This window comes from Asterias amurensis, chromosome 1 (genome assembly GCF_032118995.1).
Source record: "Asterias amurensis chromosome 1, ASM3211899v1".
NCBI lineage: Eukaryota > Metazoa > Echinodermata > Asteroidea > Forcipulatida > Asteriidae > Asterias > Asterias amurensis.
This window is the reverse complement of record NC_092648.1, coordinates 33720177-33744998: the sequence shown is the minus strand read 5'-3', so window position 1 is coordinate 33744998 and position 24822 is coordinate 33720177. Positions and strand designations below refer to the sequence as shown.

At 39.4% G+C, this 24822-nt stretch overlaps 1 protein-coding gene across 1 annotated transcript; it reads right to left on the bottom strand.

The window, feature by feature from the left end:
• Positions 1-8487: 8487 nt before the first annotated feature.
• Positions 8488-17508, bottom strand: LOC139937631 (cytochrome P450 2J6-like). The gene is made up of 3 exons (XM_071932875.1): positions 16920-17508; positions 11404-12378; positions 8488-10812 (listed from the first exon to the last, which is right to left on the bottom strand). Exons 1-3 carry the CDS (start codon positions 17338-17340, stop codon positions 10634-10636), a joined length of 1575 nt encoding a protein of 524 aa, XP_071788976.1. The 5' UTR covers positions 17341-17508; the 3' UTR covers positions 8488-10633.
• Between the last annotated feature and the right edge of the window lie 7314 nt (positions 17509-24822).

Below are 24822 nucleotides of genomic sequence, written 5' to 3'. Positions count from 1 at the left end.
TATGTGAGGAGTGTTAGTTTTTGTAAGACATTTTGACAGACGTTGAATGTAGATGAGGGAAGATTGATACATTATAGTAGATACTTTCATTCATTAGACCAAGAATTCATTAGGACCTGAAACATAGTGGCTGAACTGTTTGGGTGGGTGGAGTGGGACACATGGATGTGTGATGGCCAGTGAATTGCATGTTTGACTGTGTTTCATACATTTAGAGTGCTAGTATTGCCTAATAAGATTGCATCATTGTCCAATCTGTTGTGATTTTCATCCATCTTTTTAATTATTTCTGTCTTAGTGCAGTTCATGGAGTCTGAGAAGTGGTATGAAAAGCTTTTATGCAGCTGGTAGCTAGGACTCAAAGACTCCCACTAGGGGGTGCTATCTTCTCAAAATTTTGTTCATATACATATACTATGAACATAATAAATATAACATCTGTTATATCGTTGCGGTACCCACTACCAAAACATAGGATTCGAACTGCCTCTAGCTACCGGGAAATCTCGGTAGTCTAGTTGGTAAGACACTGCTCTAGAATTGCAAGGGTTGTGGGTTTGAATCCCTCCCGAGTAAAATGCCTGTGATATTTGTAAACAGTACTCGTGAAAGTACTGAGTATACAGTGCTTACACAAATCGGTGTATGGGTTACAACCAAAATTAATATTCTTTATCCCTGATGCAAATTTGACATCTATTTTAATAAAAGTTAAAAAGGTTTTTAGTTTAAGTTTACATGGGGTAGAGGAGTTTTTCTTGGGGGTGGGGGGAAGGGGGAGATACCAGTGCAGTATTTATTTGTCCTCTCTTTTAAAATGACCAATAAAACCAAAAGTTTGAGTAAAAAGGTAAGTATTAGCATACAATACAACAATAAAATCCTGCCACCTCACTGGCCTTCATCACTTAAATTTGGTGAACATCTAGGTCAGCCAGTTAACTGGGCCATGTGATTCCAAAAGACTACTGTAGAATAAATCAAAACAAAGGGTCACCGTTCACAGTATAATCATGTTTGAGGGTTCCAACAACTTTCGGTTTATTATTTCCGGCTGTTTAGTATCTAAGGAGGCAATTTCACCAGGTGCGCTTTTTGGGTCGGTCGCTAGATACATGGGGTGTAAAATTACATCCTGACTTTGTGTTTTCGAGGAAGCTTGTGCCTTTTGTTGGGCTGTGTGTTGATGGTGTTGACTCACTGAATATAATGCAGACTAGTGATTCTGTGTTTGTCGCTTAACTTTGGGTGTTTTGTTCTTGTTTGTCGTGAAATATGACAAAGGTTGTGCAAGGGACTTGTAATTCAAGAAAGTGAAAAACATGGTCAGAATTTGTTTGTCTTTTTTTTATCGGGTGCTGTATTGTGGAGTTTGGTTTAAAGGATTTGGGTACTTCAAATTTTGGTTGGATACAATGACTTTAGCTAGATATAAAAACCCACTTTTGAAATGAATTTCACCTGATTGGTGCGCACATTTCAAAAATTTGATTTTGATGGAATTAAAATAGTGATCTTTAAAGATTAGAGATGAAAACATTATTGCGATTGCATTTTTTTTCTAAGAGATGGTTGTTTATAAAATTTATTTTTCATTTGGTAAACTTGTTTGGCCTTGGTGGCTCTATTTCGTCCACTTGACTGAGCTCTAGAGCTTGGTTTGCGGACAACAAAACACTCGCATTTCAAATCATGAAACAATGATTGTTACTTCTTTTTCTCATACATTTCTTTAATATCATCAAAGCATGTGTTAAATACATTATGACAAGTTTTTATTTTGCCATGATCCTAGGGAATGTTTTCTCATATCTAAAGATATGAATTACTAGTGGACCAGTGATTTTTGTGACTTTAATAGGCATTGTAATCACACCATTCTTGTGATTTGATTATTACAGATTTATTTCACCCTGTATGGTTGGAAGAAAAAACTCCACTTCAGTATTTAATATAATGCCCATTCAAATAAGTTAAATAAGTAGGAAAAACTGTAGTTAGTAATCTTGCGGGTGCAAAACTCTTTTGGGAGAGGTGTGGTCTTGACACTTCAACAAGTATACTCTGCTCACCATTGAGAGAATATTTGACTGCTGAGGTTTAAGTATATAGGGCTGGATGGGTGCACAAACGGTTGCCTGGAAGAATCTTTTGACCATTGATGCATGGTAGTTGTCTGCTGGCTGGATGTGTGTGTGTGTGCTGGAGGTGTGTTAATGTTGTGGTGAGCTGCTACTGGAGGGTGGGCTAAGAGTGTTGTGCCTAGATGTCCTTGATGAAGATAACCATAAGAGTTTTACAAGTTTACCATATACTGACTATTTTTTTCGTCTTTTAATCCGCACCATGCCAAGTTTCAAACGTCACTGAAGTAAAAAGGTTCCTGTCAAAAGTAGGTTTTATTTGCATCATCATTTATTGTAGTGATACAGAAAGAGAAATTGAAGGTTTATTTTAGACACACCTTGTTATAAATGGGTAACAACAAAGAACACTGCAGATTGCAGTTTTAAGTTAACCTTTTGTCAGCTCTTAAATTTTGAGGCATTCATTTTCCAATGGATGAGTCCTTGTGGAAGTGGGGGGAAACTAAGTTTTTGCACTGGGAATCTTGATTTCAATGATATTAAATCATAAAGATATTGATTTATAGCCTTTTGAATGACAGAAAATTCCCATGGAAATTGATGACATAATGTGTGTTCTGAATTGTGTCAGCAAACTAATGGTTGTTTAGCAAGCCAGGCTTGACTTGGAACGTGTACCCCCATGAGTGAGCTATGGTCTACAACGAGGGATATTGATGCTGCAAGTTTAAAGTTCACAAGAGGAAGAAACACATAAAATAAAAAGTTGTGAATAAAAGGTCATTGAGAGCAGGAAGGGTTCTTGACCTGTATCTATTCAATAGTGTGCACAAGGAAAACAATGTGAACCAAAACAAAGATATTGACAAAATAGGGACTGCCAACATAGGGCTTAGATAGCTCAGTTATCAGATCATTGACACAGTAATCCAGCAGTCGTTGGTTCAAATCCTGCTCTAGTCAATTAGTCTTTGCTCAATCCCAAAATATGTTTCTGTCTGAGAGTGGAATCTTTTTCACAGTGTGCACATGGGGGAAAAATGTGTATTGGAACAATAATGTTGACGAAATAGGGACTGCTAACAGAGGGCTAGAGAGCTAAGTTGGTAGAGCATTAGCACGTTAATCCGAAGGATGTTGGTTCAAATCCCCCTCTAGTCAATTAGTCTTTGCTCAATCCCAAAATATGTTTCTGTCTGAGAGTGGAATCTTTTTCACAGTGTGCACATGGGGGAAAAATGTGTATTGGAACAATAATGTTGACGAAATAGGGACTGCTAACAGAGGGCTAGAGAGCTAAGTTGGTAGAGCATTAGCACGTTAATCTGAAGGTCGTTGGTTCAAATCCCCCTCTAGTCAATTAGTCTTTGCTCAATCCCAAAATATGTTTCTGTCTGAGAGTGGAATCTTTTTCACAGTGTGCAAATGGGAAAAAATGTGTATCGGAACAATGATGTTGACGAAATAGGGACTGCTAACAGACGGCTAGAGAGCTAAGTTGGTAGAGCATTGGCACGTTAATCCGAAGGTCATTGGTTCAAATCCCGCTCTAGTCAATTATAGTCTTTGCTCATCCCCAAAATATGTTTCTGTGAGAGTAGAATCTTCTGCATCTTCTTCTTCTTCTTCTGAACTTAAATACGTGAGTTTGGCTCAGGGGTCATGAACTGAGCTCACATAACACCCCTCTAGGAAATTAAGTAACCTTGCAGAATGAGGGACAACACTCCCATGTAAAGAGTTGTTGATACAGAAACTTGTGTCCATAATGACACTTATAAAGTTGCCAGCCCTTGTTTGGGAATTAAGGAGGGATTTAGGATTCCTTTGAGTCAGTGAATTTGTAAGGATTCACTGATAAAAAGACGCTGTTGGAAATCACGGCACTTTGGGTATCAAAGTGGACAAATAACAAAACATTTGAGATGTTAGTGACCACAATTGCCTCTTATTGCTCCGCCTAGGATATGAGTTTTTTTGTGTCACCGGAACAATTCTGATCCCCGCACTAAATAAACAAATTGAAATGAAGATAATGCTTCATTTGTCCCCCATTAAATGTGGTTTGCGCTTGTAACACCCTGTGTTGGTAACCGCCTCTTGTCTTCTCGCTGGGCATCTTCCCACAACCCTCGCCAACTGTCAGTTCAAATAACCATCCTGAACTGTTATCAATAATACATCAAAGTTTGCCTAGGTGCCGAGGTGTCCTCCAGACATTTGGGAACAATACAGCAATTGTTCTCAAAGGGACCGATCAATCCAAGCGAAACATCCTTGTCAGGGCTGTATTAGGAGTCTCCACGTTCCCTTAAGATTGAGACCATACTCTTTAATCCGTTGCACTCTTTTCTTCCAGGTAAAATAGACAGGGGGAATCCATGTGAGATAGAAGCTATTAGTTAAATCTGTGAATAAGCATCAAGCTGTTATGACACATTAATATCTATACATGCAGCATGGACTCATTGTTGATATTACCTCATTTTGGTTTGTTGACAGTTCAATCTATTTCAAACTGTTTGACAGTTACATAATCAATTCACAATCACTTCTATAGGTTGCATATTACTATCTAAGGTCTTCTGATGGTATTCTGGAGACTCTTGCGCTATTGACAATTTCAGGAAGCGCAGTGCACTAACAGACATCTAAAAAGAGGAGTAAAAATGCACCTAAAGGGCCAGTCACACTGCAACAAAAACGATAACGATCACGACGCAAAGTGAATGCATTCTATTGGTTGAACTGCTCCATGCAGAATACGCGCACACTTATTCCACCAATCGAAGGCGTGCATTTTTAATGTAGTCGTTATCATTTTTGAGTATCACTGCAGTTTGACTGGCCTTTAAGGAACTGACCCCCCAGAATAGCAGAAATTTTAGACACGCACTGTGCAGAGGTGCATTGTGGCTTTGCAAGGGGTCAATAGATGCGTTGATCTAAGTAGGATTTAAGAGTTTATAGAATGGAAAAACAACAAAATAACATTTTCTTCTAAAGATGATCAGAGCACAAAAGTTGTAAAAACTGTAAAGTTGTTGCACCTCTCATACTTTTCAGAACACTATTGATTGTTTTTTGTCAACACAATGCTGATTTCTAGGCAAAAGTATAAAGAAAGATCCAATTTAAGTCCAAGTGAAAGTTTCAGCGGAACACAGTCGCTGAAAAACAGTGAAAAGCTGTCACAGTATTTTCACAAGAGTTTCAAATCCATCCATATCTAGGGAGGAACCACATAAACAATTTCTGACTGCAGCATTCGGGAACTGACACCAACCTTCAGACATATGAGAAACCACTATGAGAAACCACTTTTGCAAACTATACCCCTCCTGCACCCACAAATAAGATTGTTAAAAATGCACACATAAGTGGTTAGATACATGAAATAGTCCCCAAATGAAACTTTAAAAACCCAAATAAATAAATAAACAAACAAACAAATTGTGTCTTTTCAACTGATTGCCCCTATAAAAGTGTTCGGTTATGCCACTGCTGAATGTTCCCACCAGGGGGAAACACTCAGGGGCAAAATAAATTAGAACATATAAAACATCAAATAAAAGGGAAGTAATGAAATACTGATCACATTGTAGCAGATGTAAGTGTTGAATTCACTCATTCAAAGTTCCCACAAACTTTATAGTTCATCAGAATTACACAGATCCTACATAAAGTGCATTGGAGTTTTGAGTTTAGTAGTACAAAATGTACTGGCAAGTGGAGTGCATCCAAGTTTATATAGTGTCCTTATGTGAGAAATGTACTAACTTTTCTAAGGACTGAGTAAACAGTGCTTTGCACAAAATTGTGTATAGGGAAAAACCATGGAGCAAAACCAAATACATGTACTATCCCTCATGTTTATTGAACACTAAATTATAATACACTAACTATTTTGTTCATTAGTAAAAGCTTACTTTTAAAAAGTTGTTTTGTTCATCTAGTGGTCTCATTTTTGATGAAAACAAAAATCGACCAAGACTTCTGAGTCTTCAGTGTAATAATTGAATTAAAAGAGCCACGTATTTATTAATAATAGATCAGCATCTTCGTTCTTCCATACATCGGATGACTGGACACTACTGAATGGTTGATTAGTGCACTTTGACTGATGGGTTCTGCACTAGGGCTCCATGGAATGGGTGTTGTCATTAGGGATTATTGGCGTTATGGAAATCTTTCCGGGATCTGTCACAAAGGAGCGTCTCTTGTCCTTCAGAGCCCCCTGGAGCTTGGCAGAGGTTGTTGTGTAAAAAAAGGAGTCGCTGAAGATGTCTTGTGAGAAACTTCTGTCTGTCTGGCACTGGAATGAAGCCAAGAATAGTCACCAGTCATGTGTGGGAGGGTGTGGAGAAGGGGGGGGGGGTTGGGAGATGAGAACTTGGATGTCATTCATTCGGTATGTTCCCGTTTTGTCATGAGTTATTTATCACTGTTTGATCCCTTTGCTGCATGCTCTGAAAGAAGAAAAGACAGGAATGTATGTGGGGGCGGGCGCGCCCCCCTTCCTTTAGTCTAAGGTCTTAATGTTATGCACTATTTTTTAAGAAGGTTGAGGGATCGGGAGGGTAAGCCCCAGTGGGGGAGTGGTTAAGCCTTCGAGGGGGGGGAGACAGACAATTCACAAAAGCTGTATTAACTCAAATAACAGTGACAATAAGGCAAGGAATGTTCATGTCTGCAAGGGTGGGGGATTGTTACCACCCCCCCCCCAAGGGTTAGGGTTTAGATTGCATACCCTCGACCAGTTCCATCCCCTTCTTGTTCGCACAGATTGTCATAACTCCATGAAATCTAAATATTATGACAGTGGCATTGCCAAAAGTTCAAATTAAAAGGATGTCATTCATGTTGTGTATGTTTATTTCATATCAGACCTGGTAACCTCTTTTACGAGACCCTTTGAAAATAATCAGTGTAACCTTAGATTCAATGTTTGGATCTTGTGCGGAATAACATTAGTACATGTACATACAAAATGTCAAGTGCAACAAGGCTTGCACTTTTGTCCCGATAAGAATCCAATGTTTGTATTGTACCTATGTACTATTTAGCCCATAAACAGTACACTCTACTAATACTAATGTTTTCTCGAAGATACTTCAATATTAATTCCTTCCGTGTCTGGGCACAGTGTTTCCTCTTTGGGGCTCTTTTTTTGTTCCTGGCTCGGTATGAATGGTCTTCCGTTATATCGAGTTGTTTAATAATAGCATTGGAGTGGTGCTCCAGACGGATGATCTCACGCTTGGCCTGAGGGACAGGTAATGGGTTTGCAAACCGAGAGAAAAAAGTGTGTTGGAGCACGTCAGAGGAATCGGTAATCCCGCTGCTAATAAGTCTAGATCAGTCGATACCAGCGACTAGGGACTGATGATGTCATGATTGCCACTAGCTTTATTAGTCCCCAGTCATCCTTTCTAACCAAGTAATCTGTCTTAGTGCTGAATTAGATGTAGGAAATGCAAATAGGGTTTATTTTCTTATATGAGACTAATCACAGACAAGTCAGAACTTGTCATCCTGATACATGTAGTGAATCTCTATCCCATTCAAACAAAATTTTACATTTCGTAGGAGATTCAAAATAAAGCCTAATTTCATGCAACGGGTTTGATACATAATTCTTGATTGATATACCGGTAGTAAGGTTTGCGGTAACCTGGTGATATCTCTACCTGAGTTGGGGTGGTTCTGAAAAGAGCCATTGGTTTCAACTCGCCGTTTCGATCAGTATGCTCTGATTGTCTTCTGGCCAAAAAGCTATGACTTATGTAATTTATCAGCCAAAAATTATTCAGCCCGACCAAGAGTGCAACCTGGGCCCAATTTCATAGAGCTGCTAAGCACAAAAATTTGCTTAGCATGAAACTGTTGCCTTGATAAAAACAGGATTACCAAACAAATTTTCAGATGGTTTTCAGGATAAGCAAACAATAGCTGAACACCAGTAATAAGCGATATGCAAGAAATGGAAACTTGGTTGGTAATCCTGTTTTTTTCAAGAAAGAAACTTCATGCTAAGCAAATTTTCGTGCTTAGCAGCTCTATGAAATTGGGCCCTGTTTTCAATGCTTATGCTGGCCAATGTAAACTTATAAAAACAGCATTTGTTTCATCGTTGTCTAAAATCCCTCGTGTAGATTGTCTTTAAAAAGGCTTTCCAATTACACCAGGTAAATACAGATTTATTGACAAACAGTATTGAAGTTGTCATTTTTAATATTTATTACATTGTTGAAGGCACAATAGATAAGTATACATTTAATACAAAATCTTACAGTCTATTATAATACAATAACAACCTTGAAACACTGTGTATATTGAATGTCGCCACAAACGAATACAAACTTCAATCAAAAAAAGAAGCTGAAATCTGAGCCAAAAATTTAACTTCTGTTTTGTAATTCGATTCTATACAAGAGATAGTTATAATTATATGTACATTGTTTTCATACAATAGAATTCATATTCATATCAGATATTTCTGAAAGGTGTATCAACAATGGTGTTATTTCCAAAAACAATTCACAAAGATTGAATGTTCCTATAGTTTTCACATCTCGCTAATTGATTGCAGGAAAATAAATCACTGGTTCACTTTCATTCTGTTCCATCAACGTTGCCTCTGTTAATGTTTCAGATTATAATTTGCTGTGCCTAAAACCCAGAACAATGTGGAAACAAGTTCATAAAGTTTGTTCAACTCTCACAGGTCTATGCTTTTTACAGTGCACATGAAAAGTGCAACACTATATATATTTCAGGTTGGGGTGCTATCACTTTCAGTTCATTCATTCATTAGTTCTCGTTTTGATTCTTAGGACTCTCAGGAAAGCAAACTTAATCACTGTACATAGCCAAGAATCCCACTGGTAGAAGACAAAATAGGAAGCTCCAGAAAGAAGGAAGTTTTATTTTTAGATGTGGGAGGAAAACCTCAGTATTCCAGGGAAACCCACGGCATCAGGTAGAAAGGCCTACAGAAAACCAATCCAGATAGTGAACCCTAGGGGATTTGAACAAGGGTCCCAGAGACAGAAGGGGAGAAAAGATGTACCACCAATACACCAGCTCGACCGCCAACCTGACCAATCATCACAACATTCTGGGTGGGTCGGTTTTTCTGATGTTGAGCTATCAAATTGTTGTCAATAAATCAGCCATATTTGTTTCTTTATTTTGCATATCACCATAATGAAAAAATTGATGCTTGAAAGAAGTCGGTGCATAGAAAATGTTTGCTCCCAAAAGGGGTTTTATGGTTTGAAATATTGTTCCTGAGATTAGTACCAGTGTCTATTAACTTTAGATGATGACCTTTAACCTATCTGAATACAAAACATGTACAATCTGAGCATTTCACGAATGAAAATAACTTAATAATGATAATAATAATAAGATAACAATTTCAATGCTTTAAAATACAAATGGAAAAATAGTTTATATGTACAATATAAATATGAAACTGAGTCAGTTTTAAATAAGACGTTTTGAAAATGAAACAAAAATTTATTAAAAATGTTGATCATATAATTATGTGAACAACTACTATTACAAAACATAAATTAATTTATTGACCATTTTATCTGGATTATTTGTTTCAAAACCCTATTGATGATTATGTGCAAATGTACCCATACAAATAAGATTAAAATACTGTGGTTTTAATAACCTAAGCTGATGTTATTGAATTCTGTGACTACAAAATTTATGGAAGACAATTGTTATAAAGTACATTTCGTAGCAGAATAATCATTGTATAAAAATCGGAGAGCTAAAAAGTGTGTCTTGTGTTGGGAAGTCACACTTTACTTTTTTACTTGAGAGATGGCAAAAAGCTGACGGATCTTTTGGTCTTTTCCCCTCAATTTTGCTGCCAATTGTATAGTCACTCATTACAAGCATGCCTGGAATTTCATATTTTTGTTAAAGGACAAGGCCTCTTTCATTTTGCTAAGGGCACTTCCATAGGCCAAAGCTTAAAGTCTATGGGAAACTGTCGAGGTCAAGACCAGGGGCCGTGACCTTTGTGTTCTCCCTGGTAATTCCAGGCCTGTGTGTGTACTTATTAAATTTTGACTTGCCAAAATTTGCTGATAATGTTTTGCCACATTTTAATTCTTTTTTTGCGAAAGAGAATGTTATGATTTGGTCCTGTATAAATGTGACTTTGGTCCAGACTTTGAAAGATATCATGTGATTATTATATTACTAAACAAAATAAGTTATAAAAATGAAAATGTATGTCTGACTGCCATGTTGTGTGACCAGAGTCCAATTTCATTCCTCTGCTTACCATAAGCGAAGAATCTGCGCTTAGGGAGTTCCGTGCTGACACCAAGCGTATTTCACTGGTTAGCAGGCAACTTTTGTGCATGCATACTTCATATTACCAGGCGCTCTTTGCTCACCACACAGCTAGCACAGAAATTTGGCACTTGAAAAGTAAGTGGAGTATGGTCATCGTAAGCACAGAATTCGCTGGTAAGCAGAGCCATGAAATTTGGCCCTGATCTCAGGATGGCTTGTGATCACCGGGGTGTGGTGCAGATCTTGAAGGGGCTTGGATTCAGGCTGATCCCATAGTGTTTCTCAATGCTGGGTTGTGGATTCTCTGGAGCAGCGCTGATCTTGAAGGCATGAAGCATGGAGGAGAAGAAGAGGAATAACTCCATCTTGGCAAGATTTTCCCCGGGACAGGCACGACGACCTGAGAAAAGATGACAAATTGAATGAATTTTAGAAAATGATGATATTGAGTGGTGGGGCTCGACGGCCTAAGAAAAGATGACAAATTTAATAAGTTGTGAAAAATTACTCTCTTTTTTGGGGGGGAAAACTGAATTTGTTAATCTTTTGTTTTCTTTTTTTATGAGGTGTAGTTAAGGCGTTTTGTTGTAGACAACAAAAATTGTATTTTTCTTTTTTTGTTGAGACTATTACAAGTTGAACAATTTATAACTTGTGCTCAAAGAAACCGAAATCTAATGGCCCTGCACAAAAATGCACCTACCATGTCCACCTGCTAGGAGTCAAGTGTACACTAAGCAATTGACTCAAAAAATGGTGGAAATGGTAGATGCACATAGTGCATGCATTACTGTCATATAAATATAGTCAACTCTAGTGATTTGCAAAACTGTAGGCTCAATTTTGCTGTATGAAATCAACTGAAACTTGTATCATCAATGAATCACCAATTTCTACTAAGTTGTCCGGTGCAGATTCTTTGTGATTGCTTGCAGTAATAGGTAATCAACCAACGGACAAATGGACAGACAAGAGACAACAAAAAACTTACCGGCTGAAAATGGCATAAGTGCAGGTCTGTTCTGGACTTTTCCATTCTCACCCAAGAACCTCTCTGGCCTGAACTTCTCTGGCTCCACCCACTGGGTGGGGTCAATGTGAACCGAGTACAGATTGATGTAGATGGGCGTGTCTTTGGGAATACTGAACCCACACAGCTCCGTGTCTTCTGTTGTTTTGTGTGGGTATGGTAGAGCTGTGATGTTGGCCATTCGCTGTACCTCCATCAAGGTGGCTTCTGTGTAGGGCAGTTTCTGTCTGTCTTCGATGCTTGGGAGTTGGTCCTTTTCGAGTACGGAGTCTAACTCTGCTTGAATCTTCTCCTGGACATCTGGGAAGACGATCATGTAGAGAAGAGCCCACCTGAGTGTGGAGGACATTGTCTCTGTGCCTGCGAAGATGAGATCATTCAAGATGTGGTAGAGATACTTCTCGGTGAAGGATGCTGAGGTGGCATCATCTGAGGGGCTCTCCTGCTGGCGACGAGCGATCTCACCGAGGTAAGCATCTATGAAGTCCCGCTTGGCTTTAGGGTCATAGGTCTCCTTGTGCTGATTGATGATGCCCATCAAGAAGCTCTCAATAATGTCGCTGATGTGGAACATCTCGCGGATGTTTGGGAGAGGAAGCTTGATGAGAAACGGGAAGAAGTTTGCCGCAGCTGCGTTGGTGCCGATCTCAGAGAATCTGTAAATCATGTCCACAAGGAGCTGAAATTGGGGATCTTTGTAGTCGAACCTCCGACCAAAGTTGAGACTGCTGACCACGTTGGATGCACTGATCTCAAGGATGTGATCTGCTTGGAAGGCTTCGCTCCCCTTCTCTCGGAAGGCCGCCAGCATGTGATGAATCTCCTCTGTGATTTTGGTCTCAAAGCTCCTCTTCCCAAAACCGAAGTTTCTGAGAGTCTGAAGAGTGAAGCGTCGCTGCTCTCGCCAGACTGGACCATAGTCCGAGGTCACAATTCCTGAAGTGGCAAATAATAAGACACAAACTCGTAAGACACTCGTTTTTAATGATTATATTCCAGGCCACGTTTGCAACAACAAAATAGCTTGTGTAAATATTGCTAAATATTAGTGTGTGGTTTGTTTGTGCGTTTTGCATTGTTATTGCTTCTCATTTTGTTTTCTTGGCTGTGTGGGAAATTTCTTGTGTCAACACTATTTCGTTTAATTGTGACCATATATAAAGGTCCTTTCTCTATGATATGATTACTGACCATTGAGAGACATCCGGAGGGCTTAAACCCAACACATAATTATAACCCCTTGAAAACTGAGCCATTCAAAGGGTTGATCGCATAACTTACACTCCGCTTGTCAGTAACATTGCAAACCACTTAAGTGGGGTTTCCAAGAGGGTCTTTTATTTGGTAAGGGCATAATTGAAATCTTTTGATAGATGGGCAATTGCCCGTGCGTTGACCACTAAATCTAGACATCGGATGGACAATGAAATAGCGACCGCAATAACAGCTTATGAATGATACATTTGCAATTCTGATAATAGTAGGGCAGCCGACTGTTTTTACAATTTATTATTTCTGGTGAAGTTTCTGTGATTGCCGTTATCAAATTAAAACCTTAAAATGCTGGAAAATCTTAAAATGTTGGTACGATGGTAACTATAATGTGAGTAACTAAAACGCGCTAAAGAATTGCGCCGAACCAAACAATTGAATTTTACAAGACATCAACAGTTTGAAGTCTGAAACAGTCTGGACGCGCTAGAAGTCGAAAACCGACTGTTTCAGTCGTTCGATTTTGTCATGAGCCGAACCTCTGCCTGAAATCGACAACGTTCCTAAAATTTCAGAATCCTGTCATAAACTTTTGTTTAAATACAATTCCTGTACGCAGCCGACATTTTAAAGAAAAATTCATGCACAATGGGTTTGTCAGTAACTCATGCGTTATGTGTAGGCAACGGTCAGTATAGGCATTTTATTTATAGCTGACCCCTCTGGAAGTGCAACTTTCTTTACACAATTGGTAACCTGTAGATTCTATATAAATATCGCAGCCCAATTTTCCGATCAATTGTGCGAGACAATGTGCCCAAATTACTTGTCGGATTTACTGTTAGCAAAGAGCGGATAAGTTGGAGTCAGGAAAGTGCACGCACCCTCACCAGTGAGGGTTCAATGCAAACACAAAAGAAACCACCGATCATTTTCAACCCCTGTATGCGGGAGAATTCTCGCTGAGGCTGGTCAGTGAAAAGAAGTAAAAAATGGCGCCGGATTTTCCGACGAGGTATTGATCTGAGGATTTAAAACCTGTCCATCTTTTGGAGCGTGTCCTGGGGGGCTTCAATGAAGCACTTTTGTGGCGTTTGTTCGTACTTAATTTGGTCATTGTCCGTGTAAATGAAACAAGGTGTGTCAACTGTTAACCAACGGGTGGGGGAGAGAGAGAAAACGGTAAACCGTTTGACCGCAGCGATGTCACAGGCGGCTAGGCATGATCCCGCATATACTATAGGGTTGATTGTCAAATTTTAAGTTGAAGAGAACAATGAAACTGAAGAATTTATTAAACGTTCCCCGTCTGTCTGAGTACGTATAAAAAGTGCATTTTACATAGAAATGGCTCTAGTGAGCATATCATACAACATTTGCGTTTTGAGGTATGTATTCAATGCCAGAAAATTGATAATTTTTTGTTGCAAACTGCCTACAAACTCAAAAAACCGAGTGGTCTGACGTTTCGACCAAAGCAGAGTACATGTATTTATTAAATGCTAGCAGTGGTCAGCCTTCAACTGCTAGGGTTGAAACGTCAAGTTACTATTTTGTGCAAACTTTAAATTGAAACCCATGAACTAATTGAATCTGTGTCGAAAAAATGGATCAAATTTTAGCACAAAAATTCCTGCATTTGCAGCTGTGAAGTCATGCAGTGGCCTTATGACTCACGTAATAAGCACTTGAATTCTCAGGCATGCACCATCAAGAATATAGCCCCTGGTTTTAAAATATGAAAATGGGAAAAAGACACCGGTCAAATCCATTTGAGAGCTGTCCCCTGTCTCGTGAAACTGCTCCCTCGGCACGCACTATCATGGCTGGAAGATTGGTCCCAGTTACGGGGCTCCACAATGGTCACACGTCGACATACGATAGGAACCCTTTTTGGCGGCAAACGTGAACAATTACAAAGTAATGTAAGTGATTTTTTGGCCCGGGGTCGAGTTCTTTCTGTATGTCTTTATCTGACACTTGTGATTTGGAGGAATTGTGGAGCCGTGGAGAGGACAGCCGGGAGTGAAAGAAAAAAAACTGATTTTATGAAAATGGTAATCTATAAAATAGTGCAGATGCCCTTGGATTGGAAGTGCAGTCGTCGCCACTGGGGAGTAACCGTGATATGACTTAATGCACTGGAGCAGTACTCTTTTATTGGGATATTATCTACATGTTTTATAGGTTGGATCGACTGATATGCAAAGGAATTTTACAATTATTTTTATTTCACAGGGTAGTTTTAAATTAAGCCGTGTGTATAAAGTCACATTACAAACATTTAAGCTACAAAGCTATGGTTTTCAATGGGGCAATCATTTCCCAACCGATTTGCTTCCGTAGTGCAGCTAATGGCAACGCATGAAACGAGCTGTTTTATGGTGGTTTGATGCGCAGTAGAATCATAAGACATAAGCAGTTAAAGGCACTGGACACTAATTAGGACTAACACTAATGGTGATTACTCAAAATATTTGTTAGCAAAAACATGTAGGAGAGCTGGTGATAGTATCAAACATTGTAGGAAACGGCTCCCTGTTTATTAATTAACGTAGTTTTTGATGCAGTAATGCAACAAGGGAGTCCACGTTTTTAATTGCAAGCATTTGATTTTAAGACATACAAATTGAGAATACTGGTCTTTGACATTTGTTACAAAATGTGTCCAGTGCCTTTAAGATGGATGTGTGGTTCATGGTTCATTATATCCCGGGCCTGTCCCAAAACACTTGTTATAATATTGTAAGATGTGCAGTTGTATAATCAATATCACGATCTCGATTTACACTGCACTGCAAGGCACCCTCAAAATCGAACCCAGCGTAGACAAGCAAAGCCATAAAACGCGGCTCCAGTCGTATTTACCACAAATTTCTTTCCAACTTTTAAAGTAGGGTGGATTAATATCAGCGGTTTGTCTTTCATCTTGGTGATTCGTCAAGACAATTAAAATAAGATAACAATTAGCACACGACCTGTTTCTGAGAAAGAAACATAAAATCCAACCGGCTTTTAAAAAAAGATACAATTAAGGTCAGACAGTTGTTTGTTGAAGAGCGGAAGTGTTGGCATTTTAATCTTCTGACCATTGACACCCATGTTTGCTTAGCCGATTGTCAACTATAGATCATCGTCGGCTCTTGTTGTAACAGTAGTTAGTGAGTAAATACAAACAACAATACACTAAAAAAGACTAAGTAAACACTGTGGACCAAGATTACTAACCACGGAGCAATGCTAAAACTAGGACTGGGACTATTCAGCCAATGCAACGAGGCCAATCAATGTGTCAACCCGAAAACACACGTGTTTGGTTGTGTAATTTCTACATCTCATGCACTTTGGAATTCGACCAACAGGCATAACACATTTCACATCCGTGTTTCGGTTTAAAAAACAAAAATGAATGACAATCTTTTCCAGTTATTTTTAAAGGATTGCGATATCTACATTTCTTATCAAAGTTTTATTGATATCTTATGTTTGTGAACAACAGGAAAACCCACTTCAAACATGAATAAAGCCGTGACTTCTGCGAATTCCCAGATACAAGAGTTGTTTTCTTATCTTGACAACAGTTTGTGTAAGCAAATCAATGCAATAAATAAAGAATGATTGCTTAACGAATAACCTACACACGAGAAACGAGTATGGTGAAAATATATTCGATATTCATTCATGCCAAGATCACGTGGCAGCAGTGTGACAGTTTGTTTGTAGACTACGCTTGATTGCGTTTACTATTGTTTTATTATTGACCGTGCATAAAGATGATACGAAGGTTGACACGAAGATGCACGACGTGCCCACGTGCGTCAGCTAGTACAAAATGTCTGATAGTACTAGGACTGCGATACGCATATATCATATAGGTCTGCCCTTTGCGTCTTCAAAACTCAAAAATCACGATCAAGATCAACTTTAGAGCTCCGTATAGTCTTGATCAGAAAACAATACAGTTTACTACAGCAAGTCTTGTAATAAGAAGAAGGGAAAAACGACGCAAAACATAAACTCATTGGGCCGGCGTTCCAAAGCCAATTTCAATCATAATTCTGTGGGCCTTCTTAACATACATTGTAGTAAACAAACACGCCCACAACCCCAGTCAACACTTCGTAGCTTGAGAGATATGTTATGTTAGCAAAATAGACGTAGCGTGAGCCAATTTCAGTTAATATTTTGTGAATGACCCGTGTAGAAAACAGCAGCGCACAGTTTGCATAATGAGGGTTGTTTATGTAATTGAAGGTTATTCTTACCTTGCCCTTCTGTGAGTTCATGAAACAGAGCCATCTTAGGTCGACCAGCGAAAGCTGAGGCGTTCTTCACCAGTGCCTCCCGGACCGCCTCGAACCCGTTGACCACCACTACTCGTTGTCCGGCCAAGTTCATCCGGAACACTTTACCGTACGTTTTGGTCATCTCGAGAAAGGTGAGATGAGGATTCGTGCCGAGACTGAGGAGGCTGCCGATGATGGGCAGACCCCAGGGGCCTGGAGGCAGATTCTTGGGTCTCCTCCGGTACTGTCGTACGGCGGTCAGCACAAGGAGGAAAGTGACTGCGAAGAGGAGAATCGTATGAAATCCCACAGAGATGCTGTCGTCCATCGCGATCAAGTATGATGGGTCGAAGAAATGGAATACAGAGCAGCAATGCCGAGCAATAGATTCAAATAACATACAAACAGCTGAATCGGAGTTTGTGAACACAGTAAAAAATGATTTGTACTTGATTTTCAGTGTCTTCTAAACTCCTCAGTCAGATGTTAAGATGCTGGACAGTATTCAAGCTCACATGTATCAGTGTCAAGTGAGAATAAAATATGAATCTCATCTCACCAAGCACGTGTCTCTAGTTATCAACTGAACTCTTGTCAACATTGGATCGCATTTATATCAAACTTTTTTACGTTACGCGTACATGGTACACACACGAGCCGCGGCCACCTTTTACAACCTGTAATTGTAAACTGACCCTAGTTTCCTTATATGGAAATGTGGGCGTTGTTGGTCACTGGCCAATGGCAACACGTTGTGACGAATCAAAGATCGGTTAACTCAAGTGACGTGCGAAGTCACTTACGTTTCGTTGAATTATGCATTCGCAACCCAGATAGTACAGTGTCACGTCCCCCATGCATCAATTTCATAATGTACATTTTGCAATCCATGTAAATGTACATGTACTGTATGCCCATTATGTGGAGTATAAAGGCCTACATTTTGATACATACGCTTGTGTAGTAACACATGTAATTCTAGACCTACCTGTATACAGAATGTGCATGCTCTGCAATGTTCACGTAAATGCTGCGCACCGAAACATTTTCCAAAATTATTACATTTTCCAGAGTCGTCAAAAAGATTTTTTTTTAATCATATGTTTCTGTTTTTTCTTGTCGAGGAATATGGAAAGGTTTGAACTTTTGGAGCTGGTGTTTGAACTTTTGAAGGGCATTAAACTTTCCAAAGCAGTAAAGACCATTTTTCATATGTTTTATATGAACCAATATTAATGATTAATCCTTTATCTTTATGACAATCTTACGGAACCGCGAAAATTACGAATAGGAAGGAAGATGTAAAAACAACAGCAACTACGACAACAACAACATCAACATCAGTAAACAACACGGGCAACGTGCGGATATGCGAACAGAATTTCCGCATATTTCTGCGTGGTGTTTATATCTTTCCGTAAGGCTCGTGTTTTATGTTCGGTACGTGCGGGGTAATCGAGACGGGCCGCTCGTCGCCGCACGCGGGGGTCTTGCGTCCGGCTGGTCTTGCGTCCGGCTGCCAGGCCGCCGTGGGTACGGAGTGAGTAAACGGGATATTTCAAACCGGCGATATATCTAGCTCATAATAAACCCCGGATATCCATACGGAAAAAACAAACTCCATTCATCCATTTTAAAATAGGAATGATTTCAATAGTATTTTTGGCTATGAGTAGAAAGGGATATTCACGGATTTCACTGCGTGTCGGCGGTGTCAGGTCGTGTTGTTTGTGTGGGAGGGGGGAGGAGGGCAAGTTTTCCGTAGCTTTGACGCTTAAGATAACAACAAACTGGTATTTGAGTTCGGGAATAAGGGTGACGTAGAACAAAACTTTGATGTTACATCCAAACATCCTTCTTTCTTTAACAGTCGTCATCATTCTGTAAATAATATAGAATGACAATTCCCTGCCCTGAGACATCGTCAAGTTTTTTCTTAAATGTTGATTTTATAACATCAACAGGGATGGCAAGATAACATGATTAACTAAATGTGCATAAAATAAGGGCCAAGCTTTTCAAGAAAGATGCTTGTTTTCCCGCCATCATTTGAAAGTGTCACTTTGCACGTTGATATGCGTGGAACTGCGCGTGTCATTGCCTGTCAAATATACCATGCATGGTCATGGGTAAAACAATGAGCATACAAAACTTTCCATCCCTGATCTTTATCTTTGGTTTGTATAGGTACCGAAAACGCCCTTATACTTGAACTTGCTCTAAGCCTGTCCCTTCTTCACATTGATTGACTAAGTAAGCCTACGTACAAAAAGCGCCATCCCCTGCACTAGACGCTGTCTCGCCACATGTTTCGGTATAAGGAAGAAAATAAAACGTTTCATAAAGCTTTGTCTGTCAGGCGATGATGCAGTCATATAAGATAACCTCAGGAAGTCATTTTGAAGAATTATTTTACCCAGACGAGAAGTCATGTAACCTTACCCTTACCGGGTCAGCTAATTTTTACTGGGTCAGGTGACTGACCCTTACCGGGCCAGTCTAAAGAGCAAGGACCAGTATGAGTTTGTTTTTTGATTTTGAGTTTTTGTGCAAACTTTTAGTGCCGAAAGGCACTGTTTTCTTTTTTTTACCTGTAGTTTCAAGAAAGTGGTTGAGGAATAGTGGTTTTGCCTTGGTGTTTTCCCGCCGTAAAAGTGCACCCAACTTGTTGTTGGTTTGATTCTCTCGTTTAAGTGGTTATGTTTGCCAAGGGGGCTTGTTTTAATACTGACCAAAAAACATGACACACGGGAAGTGCGGTTGCCTTTGCTCTGCCACCAAAACTTAACACCAGACGACCGCTGGAGGGCGTGCGTGCCTTTTCTCGCCTTTCGATGCACGCTCGTGGTTTGTTGGTGCGGCAACGCACATGACCTCCCGTCGATTACACAGAAGGGGAGGTTAACACTTCGTCAATACAGATAGTTCCTGGATGCCAGTTTTAATAAATTTAACTCGTTGATTTGCCGTAAATACAAGTTCAGGTGTGGTTTTCAGAACACGAACGTGCCTTCTGCATGTAATGGACGAGTGAAAATCGAATCGAAAGAGATCCTTTCAGAGCTTGTACTGTTAAAGTTGTAACTGACGGATGAAAAAATGTGCCGAATTGAACTCAACTGTTAGAGAGATAATCTAAGAATTCCTTTTTTTGTTTGAAGATAGATTGTGCCAAAACTTATTGTGACTTGCTTTCCCTGCCAATTTTAAAGCGTCTTTGTCCAGATCACGCATTTTAAAATACCGCTGATTGAACCGCCATTTTTGTATTCCGTTTTGAATGCCATCAATTTTATTTTGTCATTTCATATTGTGTCGAATTTTCTATCAAACTTGTTTTATTCAATTAATTTTTTAGGCATTCACAGAAATTCCATTCGTTTAGATGATACAAACAAGTTGAAAGACTCTGTGCGGTGTCAATAGAAAATACATTTGGAAGGGAGTTCTTATTATTCCTATGGCCCATGGTTTACCGTCGGTCCTTCTGATTTTGGCAGATCGGACGAAATGTGACAGCTAAAGTTACTGACCATTTCCCATTGCGAAATAAATCTCAAAATATCTCAAAACAATTCAATATCACCCGGGCTATTTCTTACGACTTTCGAAACTTCATCTTATTGGGTGGAACATTGAAAGTACCATTGGTTATAAAGGTACTGGACACCTTTGCTATACTAAATTGACTAATATGTGAACATTTTGACTCAATATTGGTCATCAAAGTTGCAACAGGTTAAATGAATAAAAAACACCTTTGTTTCACCAAATGAAACAGGGGAAGGGGCTTGCTACTAAAAAGCGTAAGTAGTTGACACTTTCAGAACAAACCTGTTGTTCTCTATTCTCTATGATGACATTTATGTTTATATCTTATTTTACTCGACCCCCTCCCCCTTGTCTGTGAAATGGTATCGAAAATGCTAATGGTTCTGTGGTTAAAAAAACAATGACCGCTGAGGATGTTCCCCAGTAATGCAGAGACAAACCCTCGGAAGTGTCCAGATACAATACTGAAATAATTAGAAAGGTTCTTTTGAAAGCGATGTCGCCTCAAAGTCAAAATGCAGTGGTTTATAAGCATAACGAACTAAACATCCTGTATTGTATTGGGAACATTAATATCCCCCGAAAAGCCTGATACTTCACGGAGACAACGAATGCGATTGCCTTGGTGCCCTTGAAATGCTCGACCAATATACATTTACAATTTCCTCATATTGGGTGCCCTTTACCAAGGAGAAGATGCATTGGTGCACATGCCCTTAAAAAAAAAACTCTATCGGGCTTTTTAACTGAAAGCAATTAAGAGAAAATGACAAATAAAGAAGAACATGCACGTTGGACACTGAGAGTTACAAATAAAACGACTTTGACGTTGACTAAACTCCACCCCCGCTTTTTACCCATTGGACAAAAAGTATGTTAAGAGCAGAGTGTACATTTTTCATATTTTTAAGCGATATTTCTTGGAATGAACTTGGTTTCGAAGACAAAACCGAACCCTACGGGATAGACGGTGAATCACCTCGATACCTCGGTCTGTCAGCAGCGGAGGATTCGCGGTGAAGACCCGCCGTCTGCCGCCACCATAGTCCCCTGTAGTCATCAACACGTCGGACTGGGGGAAGGAGGGTGGCGACGCGTCACTACGGTGTCGGTGAGAAAGGGCCTGGAGCGGGCGGAAGTTTTTGGAAGGAACAAACATTTTAATTTACTTATTGGAAAGTGTTTTTCCTCCAATCTCAAGCGATTATGTTGTTTTATCAATGTTAAAGAATTTGTTACCCTTATATAGATGTATTTGATAGTCAAAGTAAGCCGATTTTTTTCTGGAACCGTTCAATAATGTTCAACCCTGTTAGCTGTACACAACAAAGCGTTTTTGAAAACCCGAAACAAAGTCCACGTCGGAAGAATAAATGACCTAAGGAATTAATCATCTTAGAAGCGTTATCTGATTCAAATTTGTGGGCTTACAAACATTTATCTTTTTACTTAGAAGTGACATCAAGCCGTTTTATAAACGCTGCTGTAAGCTTCTTACCAAAGGTTTGTATTGCCATTAATTAATGTCAGAGTGATACGTATTCCATATCACTACACTGCAGTTCTTGAAAAAAATCCATTGGCATGTCACTCGGTGGGATTTGAACCCACGACCTTTTTACGGTTGGAGCAGATGTTTTACCACTAATTTTATATATAGGGCAAAAGGGGGAAATTAAGTTTAGTATAAATAAATAATTTGGTATGAACGCTTTTAAAACATTAGTTTCACGATTTCGAGGCATTCTAGATTACTATTGGACGTACCAAGAAAGGCAGTGAAACAGTTCTTACTTCTACAAAAAGACAGCTACATTAGTGTTTTCCATCACTTGATCGAAATAGGACGCTGGACTCAATATGTGGGCCTTTCACAAAATGTTAAACACTGTTGAAAACATTATTTAAAAAAAAAACTAACAAAACAGTGGTAGGTCTATTCATTGTTCTAAAACAATAATAAGCGACAACAACAACCCAATAACAACAACAACAACATGTATGTATGAATCATGGAGACCTGTCACGATCCGGTCGACGGATGGACCTTCGTACAACGTGCCATAAACAAACTACTTTCGACGGATCCGGTTGGTGGGGGGCGGGGTGTATGTGTGTGGCTAAGAAGGGGGGGGGGGGTGATCACTTGTACCTAATACCTCTCATTACGAATGCATTGATATCTTTGGTATATGTAATAAAACTATAGACTCTCGGGTATAGTCAAACTCGATTCTCTGTTGCAATAGTGTTTAACAACTTTGTTTTCAAACGAGCTCATATTCACATGAACAACTTGATGGTGAAAGTATCATCGAATTATGTTATTTTCCTCCTCCCAAGTCAGGTCAAACCATGATGGCTTGGCAAACTGTTGCCATCGGTAACTGCAGTTGTTGTTATATATCGAATCAATATGAATTGGACCATTATTGTCAGTGAACATTTCATTTTGAAATGCGGTTGCGTTTGTGAGACATCGCCGAAAATCTGGATGGTTAATCTCGTTGACGATGTAAGAACATATCCTTCATTTTATTACACAATCTGAGAAACGTTTCATGCAGAAACGTTTCTCAGATCGACAATCGTTTTGTGATCCCCGGCTGCGATTTATTTTTTCCCAAATGACATTGCAACATTTTTTCCCCTTTCCGTCAAAATTGGCTCTTTCCGTCAACATTACGTCATAATTGCCCTTGCTTTTACCAAATCATTGCAATGTCGTTTGGGAATTTTTTTTAGCTCCCCGGCTCATCTTAAACCAAATGTCCACAGAGTGCAATCTTTCTCATATATATACATTATCCGAACAGCAATTCCATTTGTGAGACTCACCCTTAAAGTAGCTACAGTAATTTAAACTTTGACCCTGCTTAATATTTATAAATGTTACAAACTGCTTACCAATAATCTCAGTATAAATGCAGATAATGATGATGGCCTGACGTTTCAACCCTAGCAGATTCTTCCTCATCTCTCGAAAAAGACTTTGCTGGAGTCGAAACGTAAGGCCAATTACTATTTTTGTTTTTGGATTGTGAAGTCAAATGGGAACGCGGCTTCCAGTATTCTCACTTGGTTTATCCCAACATACGCAAAAAAAAAATAATAAAAAAATACAAATCTATGTGCTGTGTGGTGCATTTATTTTTGGCCTTCATTGTCGCGAGTTCCAACAAAATTACGGATATTGACATAATTTATGACATATACGATTTCCTTCAAAAAACGTTCTTTCAAGGCCGATGTCGAGAGCTGAAAGCTGCGTAATCCCCGTATTTTGTAGTGGGCCACTCGATGGTGTTACCACAGCGCAGCTACTAAAAAATAAAGGGCCATTATTATTAATGACCGATGTTTTGGCCATTTTCCATGAATTGTAACAACGGTTTGTTTCATTACGTAACCTAAGTGTTTGGGGGTACCAGTTCTCTTTGGTGTACTCTCACTTTGAGAAGATAATGAAGTAGTATCATGGGCTACCAGTAACTTACTGGATAGGCCATTGGACTTTGGCATTTTCTTGGAACAGAGAAGGAAATCGAATAATATTCTTCTAGTTTCAGCGTATAATTCTAATGGTGGCGGAAATGAGCCGTGGAATGCAGAACAAACACGCTGGTCCTTTCTCTATGCACGCAGCTAATTTGTATGATCGTAGCATACGAGAGTTAACAGCATAAAGTTTGTGCACTTTTTGTTTTAGATAGGCATTTTCTTCATTTTGTTTTTCTGCCACAACTTCACCAGTCTATAAAACTCTCTTGTCATAATTGACATGGGGGACCTGATCCATTTCTGGGTGAGTATATCAAAGAAGTGGAGATGGGCACAGGCCGCCTAGCAAAGAGGCGCATGACAACAGGTGGGCATGTAAAACAACCAACTGAACCAACTAAGTACATACAGGGGCATTGCTTGGCAACAGAGAGCGCAGCATAGAGTGAAATGGAGTGGTGAAGAGGCCTTCCTCCTGCAGTGGAGTGAAACAGGCTAGACGACGACGATAACCCGGAATCTATGTCAAAATTACCCATAAAAGGGTCAAACTGACGCAGCATCCGAGTTAACTTTCCATTCTGTTACCGGTTTCGGGTCAGCTTAATCCATAAATGGATGGGACACAGAATCCGGGTCAGTTTGGACCCACGGAGTTCCTGGGTTCTACCTTTTCTTTGCTTGTATTGTAATTGTTTGTCAATAAGTTTCCGCTTTTAATTTTTGTCTGGTGATCCGTCAGTTGTTGATTTTTTACTAAAGAAAGGTTCACTTTGATAAACATGTTTGAAACAACATGCAGCTATTGTTTATTTTATTTTTTTATTTT

What these genes read in the sequence shown, in the direction of transcription:
- LOC139937631 (XM_071932875.1), bottom strand. Translation starts at nt 17,340, where the DNA reads ATGTTATTTGAATCTATTGCTCGGCATTGCTGCTCTGTATTCCATTTC. An exon ending in TGAACTCACAGAAGGGCAAG is followed by an intron (nt 12,379 to 16,919) that starts GTAAGAATAACC and finishes TTGCCACTTCAG; the next exon opens with GAATTGTGACCTCGGACTAT. An exon ending in ACTTATGCCATTTTCAGCCG is followed by an intron (nt 10,813 to 11,403) that starts GTAAGTTTTTTG and finishes ATCTTTTCTCAG; the next exon opens with GTCGTCGTGCCTGTCCCGGG.